An 18,971-nucleotide genomic window follows, 5' to 3' on the forward strand; every position below is an offset into this window, starting at 1 on the left:
AGCAGCGGCTGAGCTACAGTTAATCTTTTTAGGTATAAAACCTCCACAGAAGCCTGCTCCTTCCCAATAGGGACCTAAACAGAACTCTGGTCCACTTATTTTATTATTTCTTTTCCTGACTGGGATATATTCACATGTTCTTTTGCAGGTTTGAAACATCATGTATTTACATTTCTTTATATGCACAATTTCACATCTAGATACAGTCTCAAATATCAAACTTTACTCACTGAAATGAATATCTCCAACGTAGAGAGAAGGGAGTAAGAACCTATAATCCAAAGGAAGTGTTCTGCAATGAAACTGCTTTTAGGGAATCTGGCAGATGGCGCTTTTTCATTACAGAGAACGTTTTCCTGGGGGAAAACACACCAAATTACTTTAAAAAAAGAAGTGGTCACATGGAATGAGCTGTACCTCTCTGTCCTGGCCTGCAACACGCCTGCAAAGCCAAGCAGGCCGGCCGTGATCATTTGCATATGTTAAAAATCGCCAACTGCATTATGCCTGCACTGGGCCAGTGAAGGCTCAAATAATCATGCAACTGACGCAGATACCACCATCAAATGCATGTATTTATCAATTTAGATCTGCCTTAGACAGCTGTGTGAATTTATCTTCCAGAAATGATCTTTCATCCGTCAGCCCTGAGACCTAGATGACAAACACTCGCCAATATTCCTGACATTTCTCAATACCCGCATCTCTTTCTAGCTACGCCCGTCCTGCTCAGTCCACTACCACAGAATGGAAGAGGAATAAGCTTTGAAGAGGACCCAGTTCAACTCTCTTATTATAAAAAATAATAATAAAACAAAGGTCTGATCAGATCCAGTGACTCACACCTCAAGTAAGGTTAGTTCACTGATATTCCAGGACTGAAGCTCAGACCACTAAATTCCCATCCTTTTCTCTTTGTACCACACAATGAAAGATTAAAAGAACATGTACATAATTTATTCCATTTTTTTCAAAATTTTTCATACAACAATAAACAAGACAGATGTCATTTTTATTTACCTTGGTGTAGCCTCAATAAAAAGCAAAATATACAACACAGTTAAAATAAATTCTCTTTCTGCTTTTTATTTAAAATGTATCTGAATTGGCCCCTATGAACATATATGCCTATAAACAGGATTCAAAGATATTGTCAAGTGATCTTTTAATAATAAAAGCCCTAGATATTAATTCAGAACCCAGATACTCTTTTCCAATATGGTTCTCCTGGTAATTTTACATGTAAAGACTTAGAGACAAAGCAGCAACCAGTTTCATTCTGAAGCCAAGACCTTTGTCGTATGTCCCACCACAGCTTCACATATGGCTAGCCAGCAACCCCAACTGTACAATGTGGGGAGTGGGTGACAACTCTGCTTGATTTTCACAAGAGAGCCAAAGTGTGATTGTGGCCATTTGCCTTTCAGAAGAGTCTAAGAAAAGAAGCACACGTTACTCCACATGTCACAAGGATTTCCAGTTTTAACCAGTACACATGCTCCAGACTGGCAGATAGAAGTTGAAAAGGACACAGCTTTGTACCCAGCCACCCGCTGAACTTGGTGGCAGGCTATTTAAAAAAAAAAAAAAAAAAAAAAAGGGCACAAATTATACATGGAAGGACGTGGGGGAGAGGGGAGAGGAAAATGCAATGAGCTAATGTTCCTAGCTGGCATCTGCCTTTTGACTCAAAGAAAGGAGATGGCTCTCGTCCAAAATTTTTCTATTATTGTGGTATCAGCTGCCTCTTGGATTCGTTTATAAGAACTGAGACTGCCAACAGAACAAGACAAGATTTCTGTTAATGGTAGTAAATGTGCAAGCTTCTTGAAATAATAGGAATTTCGATATTTCTTCTACAAAGGCTACTTTGGTATTATTATTCCTGGCATGAGCTTTAGGACTTATAATTATGGCCAGGTACTATTAAGAAATACGACAACAGCAAATTCTGAGGTTAAAAAAGTTGTTACCTTGATTCTTTAATTTACTCTTCCAATATATTGAACTAAAGAAACCAATTGGTGCTGGATGTCTCTTTCTGGACTGGCATTCTACCAAATGAATTTCTATTAGTTGGCTCTTTCAAATCTCAGTATTATTGATGACTATTACACTAACTTCTTACTCTGAAAACTGGGAATCAAAGAGAAAGAATTAAGCATTTACCTAGCCTTTTAAAAAAAGGACTATAGATTCTACCTATTTCATGAGGGAATGACCACACTTTTTTAAAAAAGCCAATAAATAAATTACTAGACAGATTATGTCTAGTAAATGACAGATTCAAACTGAGATGTAGAAAACAGGAAAAAGCATCACTACTATCCTTATAATAAACATGAATGCTGGACAATCTGCAAATCAATACCTTTTCCTGAACCCAACAGAAAGCTGAGGCAGTAGGGCAGCCAACTAGACAGAAGTCTAAAACAGCATAGGAACACTTGCTTACCTAGGACAGACTCTGCTGGACACTAACAAAAAGAATTCAGCCAAAACTGTTAAACTGCTAAAGGCTGAGTGTGAGCTGGCAAGATTCTATTCATAGAATATATAACACGGAACATACTGGGAGATGCAGTACAAAGGAATTCACACCCACTTTCAGGCTCTTCTCAGGACCTCATGTGGCCCTTGCAAAAGACATATATGAGCCCAGAGAAAGTGTCCTTTGTCCTCTGTCATTCCTGGCACAGTCCTGAGGGAAAGAACAGCAGCCACTGCAGGAAAGGTCTGCATGAAAGGCTGCCTAGATCCTTCTTCCCTATCGTCCCTAAGGAACAAAAGACTTAAATGCCTGGGAGAAAGGCGAAAGCCAAGTTTCCCTTAAGGAAATGGTGAAAACCTCCTGCAGCTTAGAGAAGAGAAGAGGAGAAAAAGAAAAAAACCCTCTAAACTGTGGAGAGGGGCAGGGATACTGAGAAGGCCACACCTCCAAACCGAGGGACACAGTGACTGCGTGGACTAAGGCTTAATCAGGGCACCCCCCGGCACTGGTCTCCACCACCAAACTAAAAAACACAGGCTAACAAGTAATAGCAGTGTGCCACCGGGGGAGGGGCGACAGAGGGGATGGAGTACCTATCCCAGCTGCAGCACAAAGACTTACAACTGAAGTTCAAGTAGACATTGAGAGGCACTCTGGCAAATCAGCCCCCACCCTAAAAACAAGGTAACATTAGAGGAATTCGAAGTCTTTGATGCACTGAGGGGACTATACAGTACCTACTCAGTATTACTCACAGTAATTCTATATAATTCACAATACTCACAGTGCTCAGTAGACAAGATAATCCATAGGGATTAGAAGATCTGGGCAACACTATCAACTCAATTAATCTAACTAACATTTGTAAAACACTCCACCCAACTAGAGCAGAACACACATTCTTTTCAGGTGCACATGGCATTTTCACCAGGATGGGCCATAAAATATCACAACCAGGTGAGATTTATCCTGAGAATACAAACCTGCTTCAAGTTTGAAAATCAAAATAATTTAGTATGTCAACAGACTAAAGAAGAAAAAGTATATAATAATCTCTACAAATATAGAATAAAAAATACTATTTTTAATAGCATACCTCTCCCTGCAGAAAGAAAGAAAGAAAGAAAGAAAGAAAAGAAAGAAAGAAAGAAAGAAAGAAAGAAAGAAAGAAAGAAAGAAAGAAAGAAAGAAAGATTTAGGTATAAATTTAAGAAAATATATAAATATATGGAGGAACTGTATGTTCAAAAAATTTTAGTGGTGTGAAAAAATGATTACAACATAATACTGAATGAAAAAAAGTAAGGTTCAAAATAGTACATATCATATGGCCAACTTTTATAAAATAAACTCAAACCAAATATTTTTCCACCGGGAAAAAAGGGCTCAAAAGTAATAAAGGCCATTTAAAAAAATGTCTCCTTGGTTTCTCACTCTTAATAAGACAGTCATGAAGTGTTTTAAGGAAAATAAAATTGAAATTAATATAAACAATTTGCAAAGCTATTTCCTTTGTTGTCACCTGTTACTGTATAATGCACTTCAAGGAGTCTCTTCAGATCAGTTTCATTGGAACTAGTTCCATATGCTCTTAAAACATCCACTGAAAATGAAATTCTGTGGTCAAATAAGTTTGGAAAACATTAATTTAATAAATTGGTTTCTTAATTGTAGAACTAATTAGAATCGTCAGTATAATAGTGCCATTCTGGATCTTCAAGGGGGTATAGTTTGCAGTTTCCCAAACTTATCTGAATGTAGAACTTATGAAGGGGGGAAGTGAGTGAGCGAAAGAATGAGAGAGACAGGAAAGGAGAGAGCAGAGAGAGTTGTTTCGGCTAAAAATTGAAAGTAAGTTGCAGACATATTATTTTGCTTCTAAATACTTCAATGGGTATCTGCCAAGAATCAGGGACCTTCTGCTTCCTATCCATAATACCAAAGAAAGCTAATTTCCCAAATAACATCTAATATCTAGTCCAAATACAAAATTCTCCTGTTTCCTCAAAATTTTTCTTTTATAAGAACCAGTTTTTCAAGGTTCTCATGTTATATTTGCTTGTTATTTCCTTTTAATATAAAATCACATCCTGCTTTTTTTATGATACTCTTCCCCCCCGCCCCGCAGGAGACCAGTCTCACTGAATTGTAGAAACCTCACGTTTTATCTGATTTCTCAACTTATTCCTCTATTCCATGTATTTCCTGTATATGGACCCCTTACATTGGAAGACTTAATTAGAGTCAGGCTAAACATTTTTAGTAAGAATATGTTATAGACGGTGCTGTGTTCCTCATATGGCATCATATCAGGAGACACACAATATCAGGCCCTCCCACCAACGATGCTGCCACGTTTGATCGCTGGATTCAGGTGGTGACTGTCAAATCTCTGTTTCCCACTCCTATTAGCATGTCCTCTATGAGGTGATACTTTATCACCATGTGAATGTCCCGTTTCTTTTTTAAATTTTTACTGGAGTATAGCTGATGTACAATGTTGTGTTAGCTTCAGGTGTACAGCAAAGTGAACCAGTTACACAACGTCCGGTTTCTAAACAACCTTTTAACTAGTGGTTTACGGTGCTTGATGATCTTTGCAAGGCTACCAGTTATTTCATTGGTCTCTTGTTAATTTTTATTTACTTCTTTTAAAATTCCTTTTTAGGAAAATGTACTCTTTGTGGGATATAGTTAGGTGAGTTTTGACAAATGCGAAGAGTTGTGTATCCATCACAACAACCAAGATACAGAATAATTCCATCACTCCAAAAAATTCCCTCCTGTTGTCCCTTTGTGGTACTAAATAAAGTTTTGTACAAAGTCCATGATTAGTAGGCTTGCCCTGACTTACTTAACTTTTTTGTGTGTGTGGTAGACTGGGATTAATATTTTTATCAATGATAACATTCCTACTGTATTTCTAAGATTTACATCCAAGAGAGCATATCGTATTTACGTGCAATGGACAATCCAAGATAACAAATCGGACCACAGTTCCGTTAAGATTATGGCTTGTTCCAGATTAAATTAAATACATAACATCCTCACCTCCAGTAATACTTCATGTCTCACCTGGGAGTGATTAAGCAGCTGTGTGCACAGGACTAACCTTGAGAATTTGTTAAAATACAGCCTCTGGGGCCCTGCCCCCAGAGGTTAGGATTCCGAGGCTAAGGCATGCTTGCAGTGATTGTAATACCAGTAGTCCACTGAACCTAGTGATTACAAGAATGGCCCCAATTATCCACCTCTCCTTCTGTGCAGCCCCTTTGCCATGTGACTCTGCAGCTCCTCCCATGAAGAGATGGAGTCTATTTCCCTATCCCATGAATCTTGTCTGGTCTCATGACTTTGCTTCAGTAACAAAATACAGCGGAACTGACGATGCATCAGCCCAAGTCTCACTTGTTTCCACACTCTCCCTTGGAACCCTCGCGCTGAGGCCTTGTGAATGAGCCTGGGCTGGCCTGCTGGATGATAAGTCATGTACGGCCCAGTCTCCACCATCGCATCAGACAACAGTCCGTCAGGCATGTGAAGGACGTCACCCTAGAGCAGCCAGCCTCAGATGACCACTGCAGACACCTCAGCACACCAGCCGAGGTCACGGAAGCCTGGCCCAGTGGACCCGTACACACAGGAGCAAGAGGAAATGTGTATTGTTTTAAGCCATGGGTGGCAGGGTGATTTTAACCAGTAACAGACAACTGATAGACCACAGTTCTGATACTCTTCACCCGACAAGTGCTAATTTATCTCTTCCTCCCCGTTTCCTAGGTCACCCCCTCCACGCACACTGCTGCTGCTAAGACCGTATTCCCTCAATTCAGACACCAAGTAGTCACAATTTATGTACTCCCATCATCTGGTGTGATGCCTGGTACCCCCCCGCCAGAGGTGCTCAGTCCTTGTTCGTGAAATGACTGCTGCCGATTCACATACACAGGTCTGATCTCATCACTCCCCTGTGCAGAACTCTTACTGGCATTTACATCATAGACCAGATCCATTTTCCACGTGGCCTATTTAATTCTAGGACCTCTGTGATCAGGCCCTAGCCTAGCTGCTCACTCTTCTTCCCCTTCTTCTCTTAATGCTCCATTCGAAAGTGAAGGTGGGATGACCACACCGCTTGCTTCTGTGTCTGAGCAGATACTGATTCCTGCCTGGAAGGACCTTCCGCATCTCTGCAAACCCTACACATTCTTGAAGGTCCAACTCGAATGCCGCCTCTTCTGTGAAATTCTGATAGATCTAGTTAAGGAAGAGCTCACCCCTTCTCACTGCCTCTAGCAATCGGCCTAAGCCTCTCCTAGGTACCTGACATTATGGTTACTTATGGCATCTAGCATGCATTTCCCCTACCAGAGATTGTGAACTTTGGGTGGTGGGGGGAGATTCCACTTTTTAACCTTCCTGTATTCTTTATCACAGTACATGAAACACAGTAAGACCTTAATAAGTGTTTATTGAATGAATAGACGATTTTTACTGCTTTTTAAAAACGGTAATACCCAAACCCCGGAACAAATATGGCAAAATAAATACGGCGGTTTTCATATATCAGTTTGTAAAAGGATCTTCTGGAAAGTTGGTTAAGAATACAAATTCCTAGTCTCTGCCCACAGGAAGACTGGTTCAGCAGGCCTGCAGTGGAACCCTGAGTTTGAATTCTTATCAAGCTATTCATGTGATTTTGAGGAAGGCTTGTGGCCAACAGTTTGATACACAGCGATATATAGCCTACTTTACAGATATGAATTTCAAAGTAAACCCCTTCTTTCATGCACCTAAGAATTTTTTTTTAGGTTCCTTGACTTTAATGACAAAGCACTGAGTGCAGCAGACCTATAAAAAGAACCACTTTAACAATACATACATAGTCTGGCACCTTATTAGCTTAAGCTGCTAGGAATACGGCATCACACCCCATTCTTTGTAATCACAATCTGCACACATTTTTTCATCTACATATCCTTTTTATAAACTATTTAAAGTTTAATTTGCTACAAATAGTCCTTTTTCAGACATCTCACCACGTGAGGTATGTACTTTAAAATAAAGTGAAAGGCGCCAAACTCCTACCTTGGTCCCGGAGGCTGGCTCTTAGCGCTCTCTCCAGCTGTTCCTCTTCACTCAGTCCCGCTGTATACGCGTCAAAGTTCCTGGGTACTTCTTCAGGGTAACCTGGCCTGCCACGTGGGTAATAATCCTGATATCCAGAGTAGCCTACAGGCACAATGAAAAAGTTATGGAATGCTGCCATGGACTATTCTTTTCATACTTCCTATTTTGTTAGCAAAGACAATAAAATAATTTATGTCATTCTTTTGACTACAGTGATAATCCTCAAAATTAGAAAAGATGACCGATGGATGGAGAATGGCTCCACGAAGGTGGGCGATGACTGTCCCGTCACTGTTGTAGCCACAAGGCCGAACACGGGACTGGATATGAATGAGTCCTTATGTGCTGAAGACGAAGAAGATGTTTATTTTTTAAATCAATTTTTACTGGAGTCTAGTTGATTTACAATGTTGTGTTAGTTTCAGGTGCACAGCAAAGTGAATCAGTTGTACATATACACATATCCACTCTTTTTTAGATTCTTTTTCCATTAGGTTATTACAGAGCATTGAGTAGAGTTCCCTGTGCTGTACAGTAGGTTCTTATTAGTTACCTATTTTATATAAGAAGATATTTTGAAGACATGAGCAGTACTGGAGAGGGGACTGGAAAATGGGCTATTGACATATGGAGTGGATTCTTTCAGTTTAGAGCTACTTAATACTTGGAGTATTTTCAGTGAAGTCCTGGCTGGAGTCAAGGGAATGGTTGAACTGATAGCTGATAAAGCCTTACTATCTGGTGGCTCCAAACAATGAGAGGCAGACCAATATTTACAACACATTCTGCCAGGCTTCTGTGCTAGGTATGATACTTCAGAGGCTGATAACTACATTGAGAAATACAAGCCAGTGTGTCTCTAATTAGAATCCTAAGTCAGAAATCATAGTTTCTATTACTAGCACTTCCGAGAAACTGGTTGCAAGATTAAATGAGAGAAGAGACAACCTGGTCATTAAATAATGCTTTAAGAATCAAACTTCGACATACCATTAATAAAGGGCAAAGTTGACTTTTGCAAGGTACTTCCATCGACCTTTTCAAGTCCGTTTGAGTTTATTCCTTACATTTTTCTTTAATCACCACTTTTATGGAATTTGTTTGGAAGATATTATTTTTCCCCACAGACGATTACCAATCTAATTCTGGTATAATGAGAGAGAAGTATGTTTGATTTTTTTTCCCTTCTCTCCTTCCATTATCACACCCTTTGAAGATGATGTTTCAAATGTTTAATTAATGTGCTTATTATTGATGAAAATTCCTACCCTTCACAAGTCTTGTGTCATATGTCTCCATATCACCCACCATAGCACATGCCTGAGTTTAAGCTTCTTATTGCTTTAAAAAGACTAAAGAAAAAAAAAAAATCAAGCCAACAAGGGGAACACTGTAGGGCAGAACCTGGTTAATTGAAATTTCATATTCAGAATTTTTGATAATTGGTCTTGAGGCTATTTTAAAATTTACTTTTGTGTTGGTTATGGAAAAAATGCTTTCCTAATATATGAGATTAAAATGAAAACAGTTAATTTCCCATAAAAAGCTTTCAGGCACTCTAAAAGTCTTTATTTTCAAATAAAAAGTGAAATGACAATAAAACACACTAGTTTCAGCTGATAATATATGTGTTTACATAAATATTTGTCATATAAAGTATTTGTGTCTATTGGTATGTTTTTACAACTTTCATGAGATATAACTGACATACTATATAATCCATCAATTTAAAGCATGTAACTCAACGGCTTTTAGTATATTCATAAGAGTTGTGCCATCAATACCATAATCAATTTTAGAACATATCTATCACCCCCAAAAGAAATCTGTACCCTTTTAGCTCTCACCCTCTGACCTTCCTAGCCCTAAATAACCACTAATCTACTTTCCATCTCTGTAGCTATGCCCATTCTGGACAATTTTATAAACAGAATCATATAATATGTGGTGTTCTGTGTATGGCTTGTTTCATTCAGCATAATGTTTTCATGGTTCATCCATGTTGCAGCATGAATCAGTATTTCATTCTTTTTCATGGCCAAGTAATACTCCATTGTAGAAATATATCACATTTTGTTTATTCACTCATCAACTGATGACATTTGGGTTATTTCTGCCTTTTGACTATTGTGAATAATGCTTCTATAAACATCTGCATACAAGTTGTTATTTGGACATATGTTTTCATTTCTCTTGGGTACATACCTAAGAGTGGAATTGCTGAGTCATATGGTAATTCTATATTTAACCATTTGGAACCACCAGAATGTTTTCCAAAGCAGTTACACAATTTTATATTCACACAAGCAACATGTATGGGTTCATATTTCTCCACATCTTCACCAACACTTGTTATTAACTGTCTTTTTAATTATAGCCATCCTAATGGGTGTGAAGTGGTATCTCACTGTGGTTTTTGATGACTAATGATGTTGAGCATCTCTTCATGTGCTAATTAACCATTTGTATATCTGCTTTGGAGAACAGTCTATTCAGAGCCTTTGCTCACTCTTACTGATTACTACAATACTCTTCTATTTATCATCTATTACAAAATCTTCTATGTTGGTACTATTTTATTTAATGTCCTTGAAAGTCACAGACATGAATGATTTAAACAAACATTAAATAAAATTGTTCAGGATTTCGGGGGCTAATCCTTTCTTCTAATGTAGTAAAAATTAATGGGCATTTACTAAATACCTCATATAACGCAACTTCCATATTCTCTCTCACATGTTTCCCATGTCAGAATATAAACATTATGATATTTGAATCAGGATAAGGATATAAGTATACTGAACGATTTAGGACTGAAATGGGATCTGGACACAATTTTTAATAAGGACACTCTTCCTCAAATTGGTCTCTACGCAATAGAACAATCAGAAAAATTCAGCTCCCACTACTGTGTTGGGGAACACCCACCAGCAAGGTTCATATCCTGAGATAAAGACGACTGTGGCACTGCTACAAATCTTGCTTTCTATGCTTCTCACCAAAAAAGCCAACAAATAAAAAATAACCCCCCCCCAAAAAAACTTTTCTATAAGGGCAAATGGTCAAAACACAATAAATGTATCTACTTCACAAAGAATAAAAGAAAGGGGCAACCATTCCAAAACATAATAGAATATTTATGGATAAGTCGCTGAATACCACAGGATGCTTCAGTAATGCCTGAATAGAGAGACTGCCCAATTCCCTAAGAGTGCCAATTATTTTATTGCAACACAAAAAGCACATTGGGCACTTTCCCATATGGCTCATTACCACTTTCAAATCCCTGTGGAAAGTCATTTTGTTACAGAAGGTCTAAGCAGCATTTCTACCCTCAAAAATATTCAGCTCGTTCAAAATCCAAAGTAACCCCAAAGCTCTGAATAGCTATCTATGCAGATACCGGAAATACGACATACGTCTATAGAGTTTCAATTGACAGGTAAATTTGCTACGATTTGAGGCAACATTTTCTTGATAGAGAAAAACATCTTTCCTCGTGTATTTCTTTTAAAATACAACCGAGCAGTGCCTTAACAAAATGTAAGCCTACAACTCTAAACATCTGAATATTATAAAATCTAATTTGGTACTTGTGAGACAAAACATGGGGAGAGAGAAAGGGAAAGTTTTAATGCCTTAAGTCAAAAAGACTAGTGTGGTTAAAGGTTCTATATCATCAGTCATAAATCATCAACAGGACCGAAAATCCCATCAATATCTATTATAATGAGAACAGGTCTCCTAGGACCAAAAATTTTCTACAGCTGTTCCACTGGCCCAATCAGATTTTTTTAAATCTTCATAATAAACATAGCTGGAAAAACCTAACAATCAAACACTTAAGATAAAAAAGTTTAAATTATATCCTGCAATGAATACTAGTTTAATATTTTTTTGTAGTTATATACTTTGGCTCCGTAATAAAAGAAATTCTGGTTATCATTATTCTATAAACTACTCCATCTGTTCCTTATACACATACCAGAATTTCACAGCAAAAGAGATCAAGAAACACCACCGAGATTAGAAAAATTGGTAACAGCTTTTTAAACATTCATGAGGTTCTCTGACCTATAAAGACTTTTCCAGCTAAGGATGGCCATATTAAGAATAAATCATTACTTGTAAGAGATACATATGCTCTCATAAAAGTTCCCTAGATGACCATTAGTATGGCCACCGGGCCTTATGTAGCTCTGCCTTTGAAGAAATCCAATCACTTCAGTGGAAGAAATATAAATATGGTAATCTTACAGGGAATAAGAAAGAAAGGTGAAAGGGGCTTTTATTTTTGCCTTTGATTCTCTGGCCTATGTGTCTGCTGTGCTTGTGCCTCTTTCATATGAAGGAGGCTTTTTGCAGGTTTCCGTTTTTCCTTTTTTTTAAATAAGTTCAAAAAAGATGAAAGAAAAGTCAATACGGAAACTTCCCTAATTTGTAAGGTTAAATCAGTAGAATGTCCATCTCATATCCCCGTACAATAGAAAAAGCAGCAGCCAAGAACCAGTGACTTGCATTTTTAGTCCTAGTTCTATAACTAACTACCGGTATGACTTTAGCCAAATTACTTAACATTTCTAAACCTCAATTCCCAGCTGTCACACAAGATATTAGGACTAGGTAATCTATGATAGTTCAAGTCATGTCTGTGCACAAGTATGTTATTATTACTCTTTTCATCCAGAGGAACATTCTTGTTTCTTTTGGAGATTTAAAAAATGAACCAGGAGACAAGTTCCTTTTCCTCTAGCAACTCTGAGGTATTAGGAGCCATGTCCTCTGCCTACTAGAGAGAACAAGGTCAACAGGAAGAGAGAAATCACAATGGGAGACAGAACCAAAATGGTCTTCCTGTACAATTCACCTCTTCCTAGTCACATAGGCCGAGAAACCTCTTCTTATACTTAAGTCAGTGTAAACTGGCCTCCATGACAAACAACCAAAAGAACCCAATGCTCTTCCAAATGACTACATCAGCTTTGTTGACAACTGATCATCACACCTCCTCTCCTCGGGTGAGTCCACAGATAGCAGCAGGTGAGCCTGCAATGTCCAGCAGCCGTTCCTCTCCTACACCAAGACCACGTTTCTAGGATTCGAAGCATCCAGATCATCATCAGCAAAAGCCTCAGAGTAAAGCCTCTCTGGGCAGCAACAGCATTCATCTCGGTAGTCCCCAAGCCAATCACCTAAGCCTATGGTTTTCGTTCCTGAACCCATTAGAATCACCTGGGAAGCTTTAAAAAAGAAAGTCAAAGTCCCTGTCTCTATCCCTATTCTAACTTAATTGGCGTGGGTTGAATTCAAGGCATGGACATGTTGTAAAAGCGCCTCAGGTGATTCATACAAACAGCCAGGATGGATAACCATGCTCCGAGCCTTTAGAACTACAGCAAAAACGTATCTTCACTATAACTCCCACAGTGTCACTCTACTGAATACATTGTTCAGTGGCACTCCAGTCCATTCTGGATAATCCCAGACAGGCTTTTTCATAAAGGACTGAAGAGCCCTTTCCTTTCATGGCTTTCCTTAACTTCTACTTACTCATCAAGACACAGCACCCCACTTCTTCTGGGTAAAACCTCCAGTGACTACAGCCCTGCTCCTTCCTTCCAGGCTGAACCCCGACTGCACTACATTAATATCGCTGAATTGAACTTCTACCTCTGCCAGGAAGGAGTAACTGGGACTGGACTAGCCCTTCTACTTAATCTTAAGTAGAAGTCTGGAGAAAATATATGAAACAAATGTTTTTAGACATTGTACAATTGGCAGTACAAGATTTTGAATCTTGAGAGAAAGGAAATAAAGGAAGCCTGGAGGCACTTTCCAGAGGTGGTGCAGGGAGCGTGAACACAATCAGATGCAGCAGGCTCCCTGAGTTGAGCTGGAATTTGCAGGGCAGAGTACAGCAAAGGAGAAAACTACGTGCATAGCAAAACCTCCAGAAATCTTCATGGGGTCGCCTGGAGATGTTGTTGAATATTAAGCCATGAGTGTGAAATTCCATGAGACCAGGCAAAGGATGCCTGAGAGCTATAAACTGAACAATTCCCAGAGCTCAGGCAGGGCTGGGAGACCTTTGCATTCCAACCAGCCAGAGCAGAGTCCCTGCTGAACAAAGGGCATTCAGGAGAGATCCCACAAAAATAACATCTCAGCCACAGCACAGAATTAACCCTAGAATAAAAGTTACTTTAGACCCACCCTCAAGAATTAAAGAATAAGCCCCAGAATGATCAAACTAATCATCAGGAAACTTAACTGTGTGCCAGAACAAAGCCCAGTTTTCTTTAAAAGGAAAGAGACGGGCTTCCCTGGTGGCGCAGTGGTTGAGAGTCCGCCTGCCGACGCAGGGGACACGGGTTCGTACCCCGGTCGGGGAACATCCCACATGCCGCGGAGCGGCTGGGTCCGTGAGCCATAGCCGCTGAGCCTGAGCGTCCGCAGCCTGTGCTCCGCAACGGGAGAGGCCACAACAGTGAGAGGCCCGCGTACCAAAAAAAAAAATAAAAGGAAAGAGACTCTAGCACTCAATACCACAAAATACACAATGTCTAGCATCCAATCAAAACTCACAAGATAAAAAAAAAAAAATTGTGACCAGGAAAAAAATCAGTCTAATGAAGCAGATGCAAAAAATATATAGATAAGACAGAATTAGCACTCAAGGACTTTAGGATAGCCATTATAACTATGCCCATGATTTAAATAAATAAAAACATGAATTTAATGAGAAGAGAAATGGAGGATATAAAAGGGAACTAAATGGAACTTCCAGAACTAAAAAAGAGAGTATCTGAGAGGAAAAATTCACCAGATGGGATTGACAGCAAATTCGACATTATGGAAGAAAGATCACAGAGCTTGAACACACAGCCACAAACACTATCCAAACTGAAGCCCACACACACACCAAACAACATAAACAGAGCCTCAGAGACTTGTGGGACAACATGAAGCAGTCTAACATTGGTGTAGGTGAAAATCAGATGGGAGAGGATATTCTTTAGTTCTTTAGTAAGACAAAAGCTAGAAGAATTGATTACCAAGAGACCTGCACTAGAGGAAATGGTTACGATAGTTCTTGAGGCAGGAGAAAAACGATACTACCTGGAAATTTGGATCTGCACAGAAGAACCTTCTATTTCTGCAGATCAACTGACATAAGCCCTGGGCCCATCCCTGAGCTATGCATGCAGTGAACAGACACAAGGGAATAAAAGAAGCAAAGACTTGGAAAACTGAACTACCACATAACTTAACTACACAAGTATCAGATCATCTCATGAGTGGTACATGAATGGGATAGGCCCAAATAGTACAATAAAGGATTTGAAAACTGAACTGACATTGGAACCAACCACCCACAGAAAGAAAAACAGAATTTGTGCTCTGAACCTAACCAGGTTGACTGCTTGGTCAAACAAACAAAAATCAACATTCTGCAGAGGATTTTAACAGAATCTAAAATCTCACAATAAAGGTCAAAACGTTCAGATAGAAGAGAAATTTACCAGGCATACAAAACCAAAACAAAACAGAAGAATGTGACCAATTCTCAGGAGAAAAAGACAATCAGCAGGTGCCAGCCACAAAACAGGCCTCAGATGTTGGGATTATCAGACGGATTTTAAAGATAGACAATAACTGTGCTCTATAAGATAAAGGTGCACTCCTGAAATGCACAGACAGAGTTTTCATCAGGGACACAGAAACTAAAAAAAGAACCAAATGGAAATTTTAGAACTAAAATTACATTATTAAAAAAAAAGTCACTGGATAGGTTCGCTAGGTTCAATAGCAGAATGGAGATGACAGAGAAAGGAGTCAGTGAACTTGAAGATAAATCAATAAAAGCTATCCAATATGAAGAACAGAGGGAAAAAGATCGAAAGAAATAAATAAGAGCCTGAGGAGCTTGAGGGACATTATTAAAATGTCTAAAATTCATGTCATTAAAGCCTTGAGAGGAGCAGCAGATTGGTGGAGAAAAAAATACTTATAGAAATTGTATCTGAAACCCTTCCAAATTTAGTGAAAGACAAAATACATGATAAAAAATTAGATACAAAACCCAGTCAAGACCCAGAAAATATAAACAAGACTGTAAACCGCCTTAACTTAATTGATATGTGTAGAGTACTACTTTCAACAATGGCAGAATACACATTCTTTTCAAGGGCATATGGTACATTCACCAGGATAGACCATACACTGGGCCAAAAGAAAGCCTCATTAAAGTAAAAGGATTAAACTACACTGAGTCTGTTCCCTAATAACAAGAGAAATAAATTAGAAATTATTAAAAAAATGATATCCAGAAAATCTGTGGCATATCGAAACAATAAAATACCATTCAGCAGTAAAAAAGAATAACTACTGATACATACAACAACATATATGGATCATAAAAAATGAGGTTGAATAACAAAAGCCAGATACAAAAGAGTACTTAGTAAATGAGTAGATTTATATGATGTTCAGGCTCAGGCAAATTAATCTATGGTGACAGAAATGAAACCAGAACAGTGCAGGGGGTAGTTACTGGAAGGAGACATTTTAGTAAAAACTCAACAAATGTCATTATTAGCTATCATTGCCTTATTGTGTACCACCCCACTCCACGGTTCACCATTCTACTTTCTATACCCTAGTTAGTCCTTTTCATTTCTACTGTTTCACCTTTTTAAATGTATGGCACCTACATTCTCACTCCTGGTTAAATACTGAGACAGGGACTATAGCTCTTTCTTTCTCTCCCACAGTGGTTAGTCTGACACGTGCACAATGAACCACTTACAAAGTGCTACTGAGTAAACCAGACTGAGGCTAAGAACCTGTACGGAAAAATAAAGCAAAAGCACCGTGTATATAAAGCTACAACTTATAGTCCAAATACAACCCGCTGCCTGTTTTTGTAAATAAGGTCTTATTGGAACACAAATATGCACATTTGCTTATGAATAGTCTATGGTTGCTTTCATGCTACGACACAGGTTGACTAGTTGAGACACAGACCATATGGTCAACAAAGCCTTTAGAACCTCAAACAGTAGCTATCTGGCCCTTTACAGGAAAGGCTGCTGACCCCAGATTTAAGCTGCAGCAATTCTCAATGCGCAGGACAATAAAGCCACCCACTGCTTCCAGAGCCTACGGCTTCTCTGACACCTATCTGCTGGTATTGATCCAGGATATTGCAGTGCAGCTTCCCCAGGCTGGAATGTAAGAACTTTAGCCTAAAACAGGTCATATGCTTCAACAGGAAGTCCTTTCTACCTATTTACAAAGATATCTAGAAAAAATACATTCTCCTCTTTAAGTCACATGGTATTAACTATTAGAGGAATGCCTATATTAGCCTCTTAGGGCAAGCATGATTCTTTCTGAATATGTAGGTGGCATGGACCGTGGAGAACTGTATATCTGAAACTAACTTCTAACACTTAGCCAGCAGAATGGTCTCTTAGGCTGAGAATCAAGGGACCTGGGTCTAGTATGACTCTAACCATGTCTGAGAGACCTCAAACCAATCATACAGTATTTTCACACCAGAGTTCCCTCCTTCCCTAGCCTTCCCTAACAACGCGCCCACATGTGCTCCCCGGGTGACCCCTCCATCTAGCTTCCATGCATGTTAGAGGCACAAGCATATAATGTGTGAAGTACTCTCCAAAGGCATAAAGTATTATTTTAAAGTAGGTCTACAGTAGCAAACACTATCATTTTAAAATATAAGTTTAAATGTATTAAATGAAACACAGTACTTACCAAAACTATTAAAGTAGTACTGCTGTCCTGGGTAATCAATATTGGAGGGAAAAACGCCTAAATATGAAGGAAACAAACATTTTAATTGCAGGGGTAGGCTTCTCCCGCCACCCCTGCCAGCTTTACTGAGGTGTGACTGACAAATAAAAATTGTACATGTTTAAGTTGGGCAACGCAATTTTTTTAAAGGTGTACAATGTGATGATTTAATATACATATATGTTATGAAATGATTTCCAGAATCAAGTTCATTAACTCAAGTTCATCACTTTATATACTTACCATTGTGTGGGTGTATATACGTGAGAACACGTAAGATTTATTATCTTAGTAAATTTCAAGTATGTAATACAGTATTATTAACAATAGTCACCATGCTGTATATTACATCCCCAGAACTTACTCATCTTACAACTTAAAGTTTGTACCCTTTTACCAACATCTCTGCATTTACCACCCCACGCCAACCCCTGGAAACCACTGTTCTACTCTCTGGTTCTATGAGTTTAACTTTTTTAGATTTCACAAATAAGTGAGATCATACAGTATTTATCTTTCTCTGGCTTATTTCACTTAGCATAATGTCCTTCCGGTTCACCCATTTTGTCAAAAATAACAGGATTTCTTTCTTTTTTATGGCTGATAATATTCCATTATATACATATAAATACCACATTTTCTTTTTCTTTTTTTTGAAGATGTTGGGGGTAGGAGTTTATTAATTAATTTATTTATTTTTGCTGTGTTGGGTCTTTGTTTCTGTGCGAGGGCTTTCTCTAGTTGTGGCAAGTGGGGGCCACTCTCCATCGCGGTGCGCGGGCCTCTCACTATCGCGGGCTCTCTTGTTGTGGAGCACAGGCTCCAGACGCACAGGCTCAGTAGTTGTGGCGCACGGGCCTAGCTGCTCCGCAGCATGTGGGATCCTCCCAGACCAGGGCTCGAACCCGTGTCCCCTGCATTAGCAGGCAGATTCTCAATCACTGCGCCAACAGGGAAGCCCAATACCACATTTTCTTCATCCATTAGGTTGTTTCCCTATCTTGGCTATTGTGAATAATGCTGTAATGAACATGGGGGTGCAGATATCTCTTCGAGATACTGATTTCATTTTCTTTGGATATACACACAGAAGTGGGATTGCTGGACCATATGGTAGTTCTTTTTATTTCTTGAGGAACTTCCATGCTGTTTTCCATAGTGGCTGCACCAATTTACATTCCCACCAACATCCTCACCAATACTTGTTATCTCTTGTCTTTTTGATAATAGCTATCTTAACATTTCCTGATTGCCATCTATATTATAAAGCTATAGTAAACAAAACAGTATGGTAGTAGCATAAAAACAGACACATCTGATAGAACACAACAGCCATAAGGCTGTAACTACTAACCTTTCCAACAATTAAGAGATTCTTTGTAACAAAGCTGAAAGCCATTATAAATGATTTCTAAACAATTGTTAAAATAAGCTCTCTTTTGTTTGGGGTTAGCCCTACAGGGAACAGAATTTGGTGGGGACAATGAAACCCTAACATACTCTCTGAAGTTCCTTAAGGTTCCTAATGCCA

The 18,971-nt window shown here is 38.8% G+C and overlaps 1 protein-coding gene across 6 annotated transcripts in view; it reads right to left on the bottom strand.

Moving 5' to 3' along the window:
* Positions 1-18,971, bottom strand: part of RHBDD1 (rhomboid domain containing 1) — a 115,133-nt gene that overhangs the window by 42,102 nt on the left and 54,060 nt on the right. For all 6 annotated transcript variants that reach the window (XM_082658182.1, XM_082658177.1, XM_082658179.1 and 3 more), the window contains 2 exons: positions 17,402-17,458; positions 7,580-7,723 (listed from right to left, as the gene is read on the bottom strand). In XM_082658182.1, coding sequence (XP_082514308.1) covers positions 7,580-7,723; positions 17,402-17,458 — 201 coding nt within the window. The remainder of the gene's footprint in view (positions 1-7,579; positions 7,724-17,401; positions 17,459-18,971) is intronic.

The sequence above is a fragment of the Grampus griseus genome, assembly GCF_964374135.1.
Source record: "Grampus griseus genome assembly, chromosome: 7".
Lineage (NCBI taxonomy): Eukaryota > Metazoa > Chordata > Mammalia > Artiodactyla > Delphinidae > Grampus > Grampus griseus.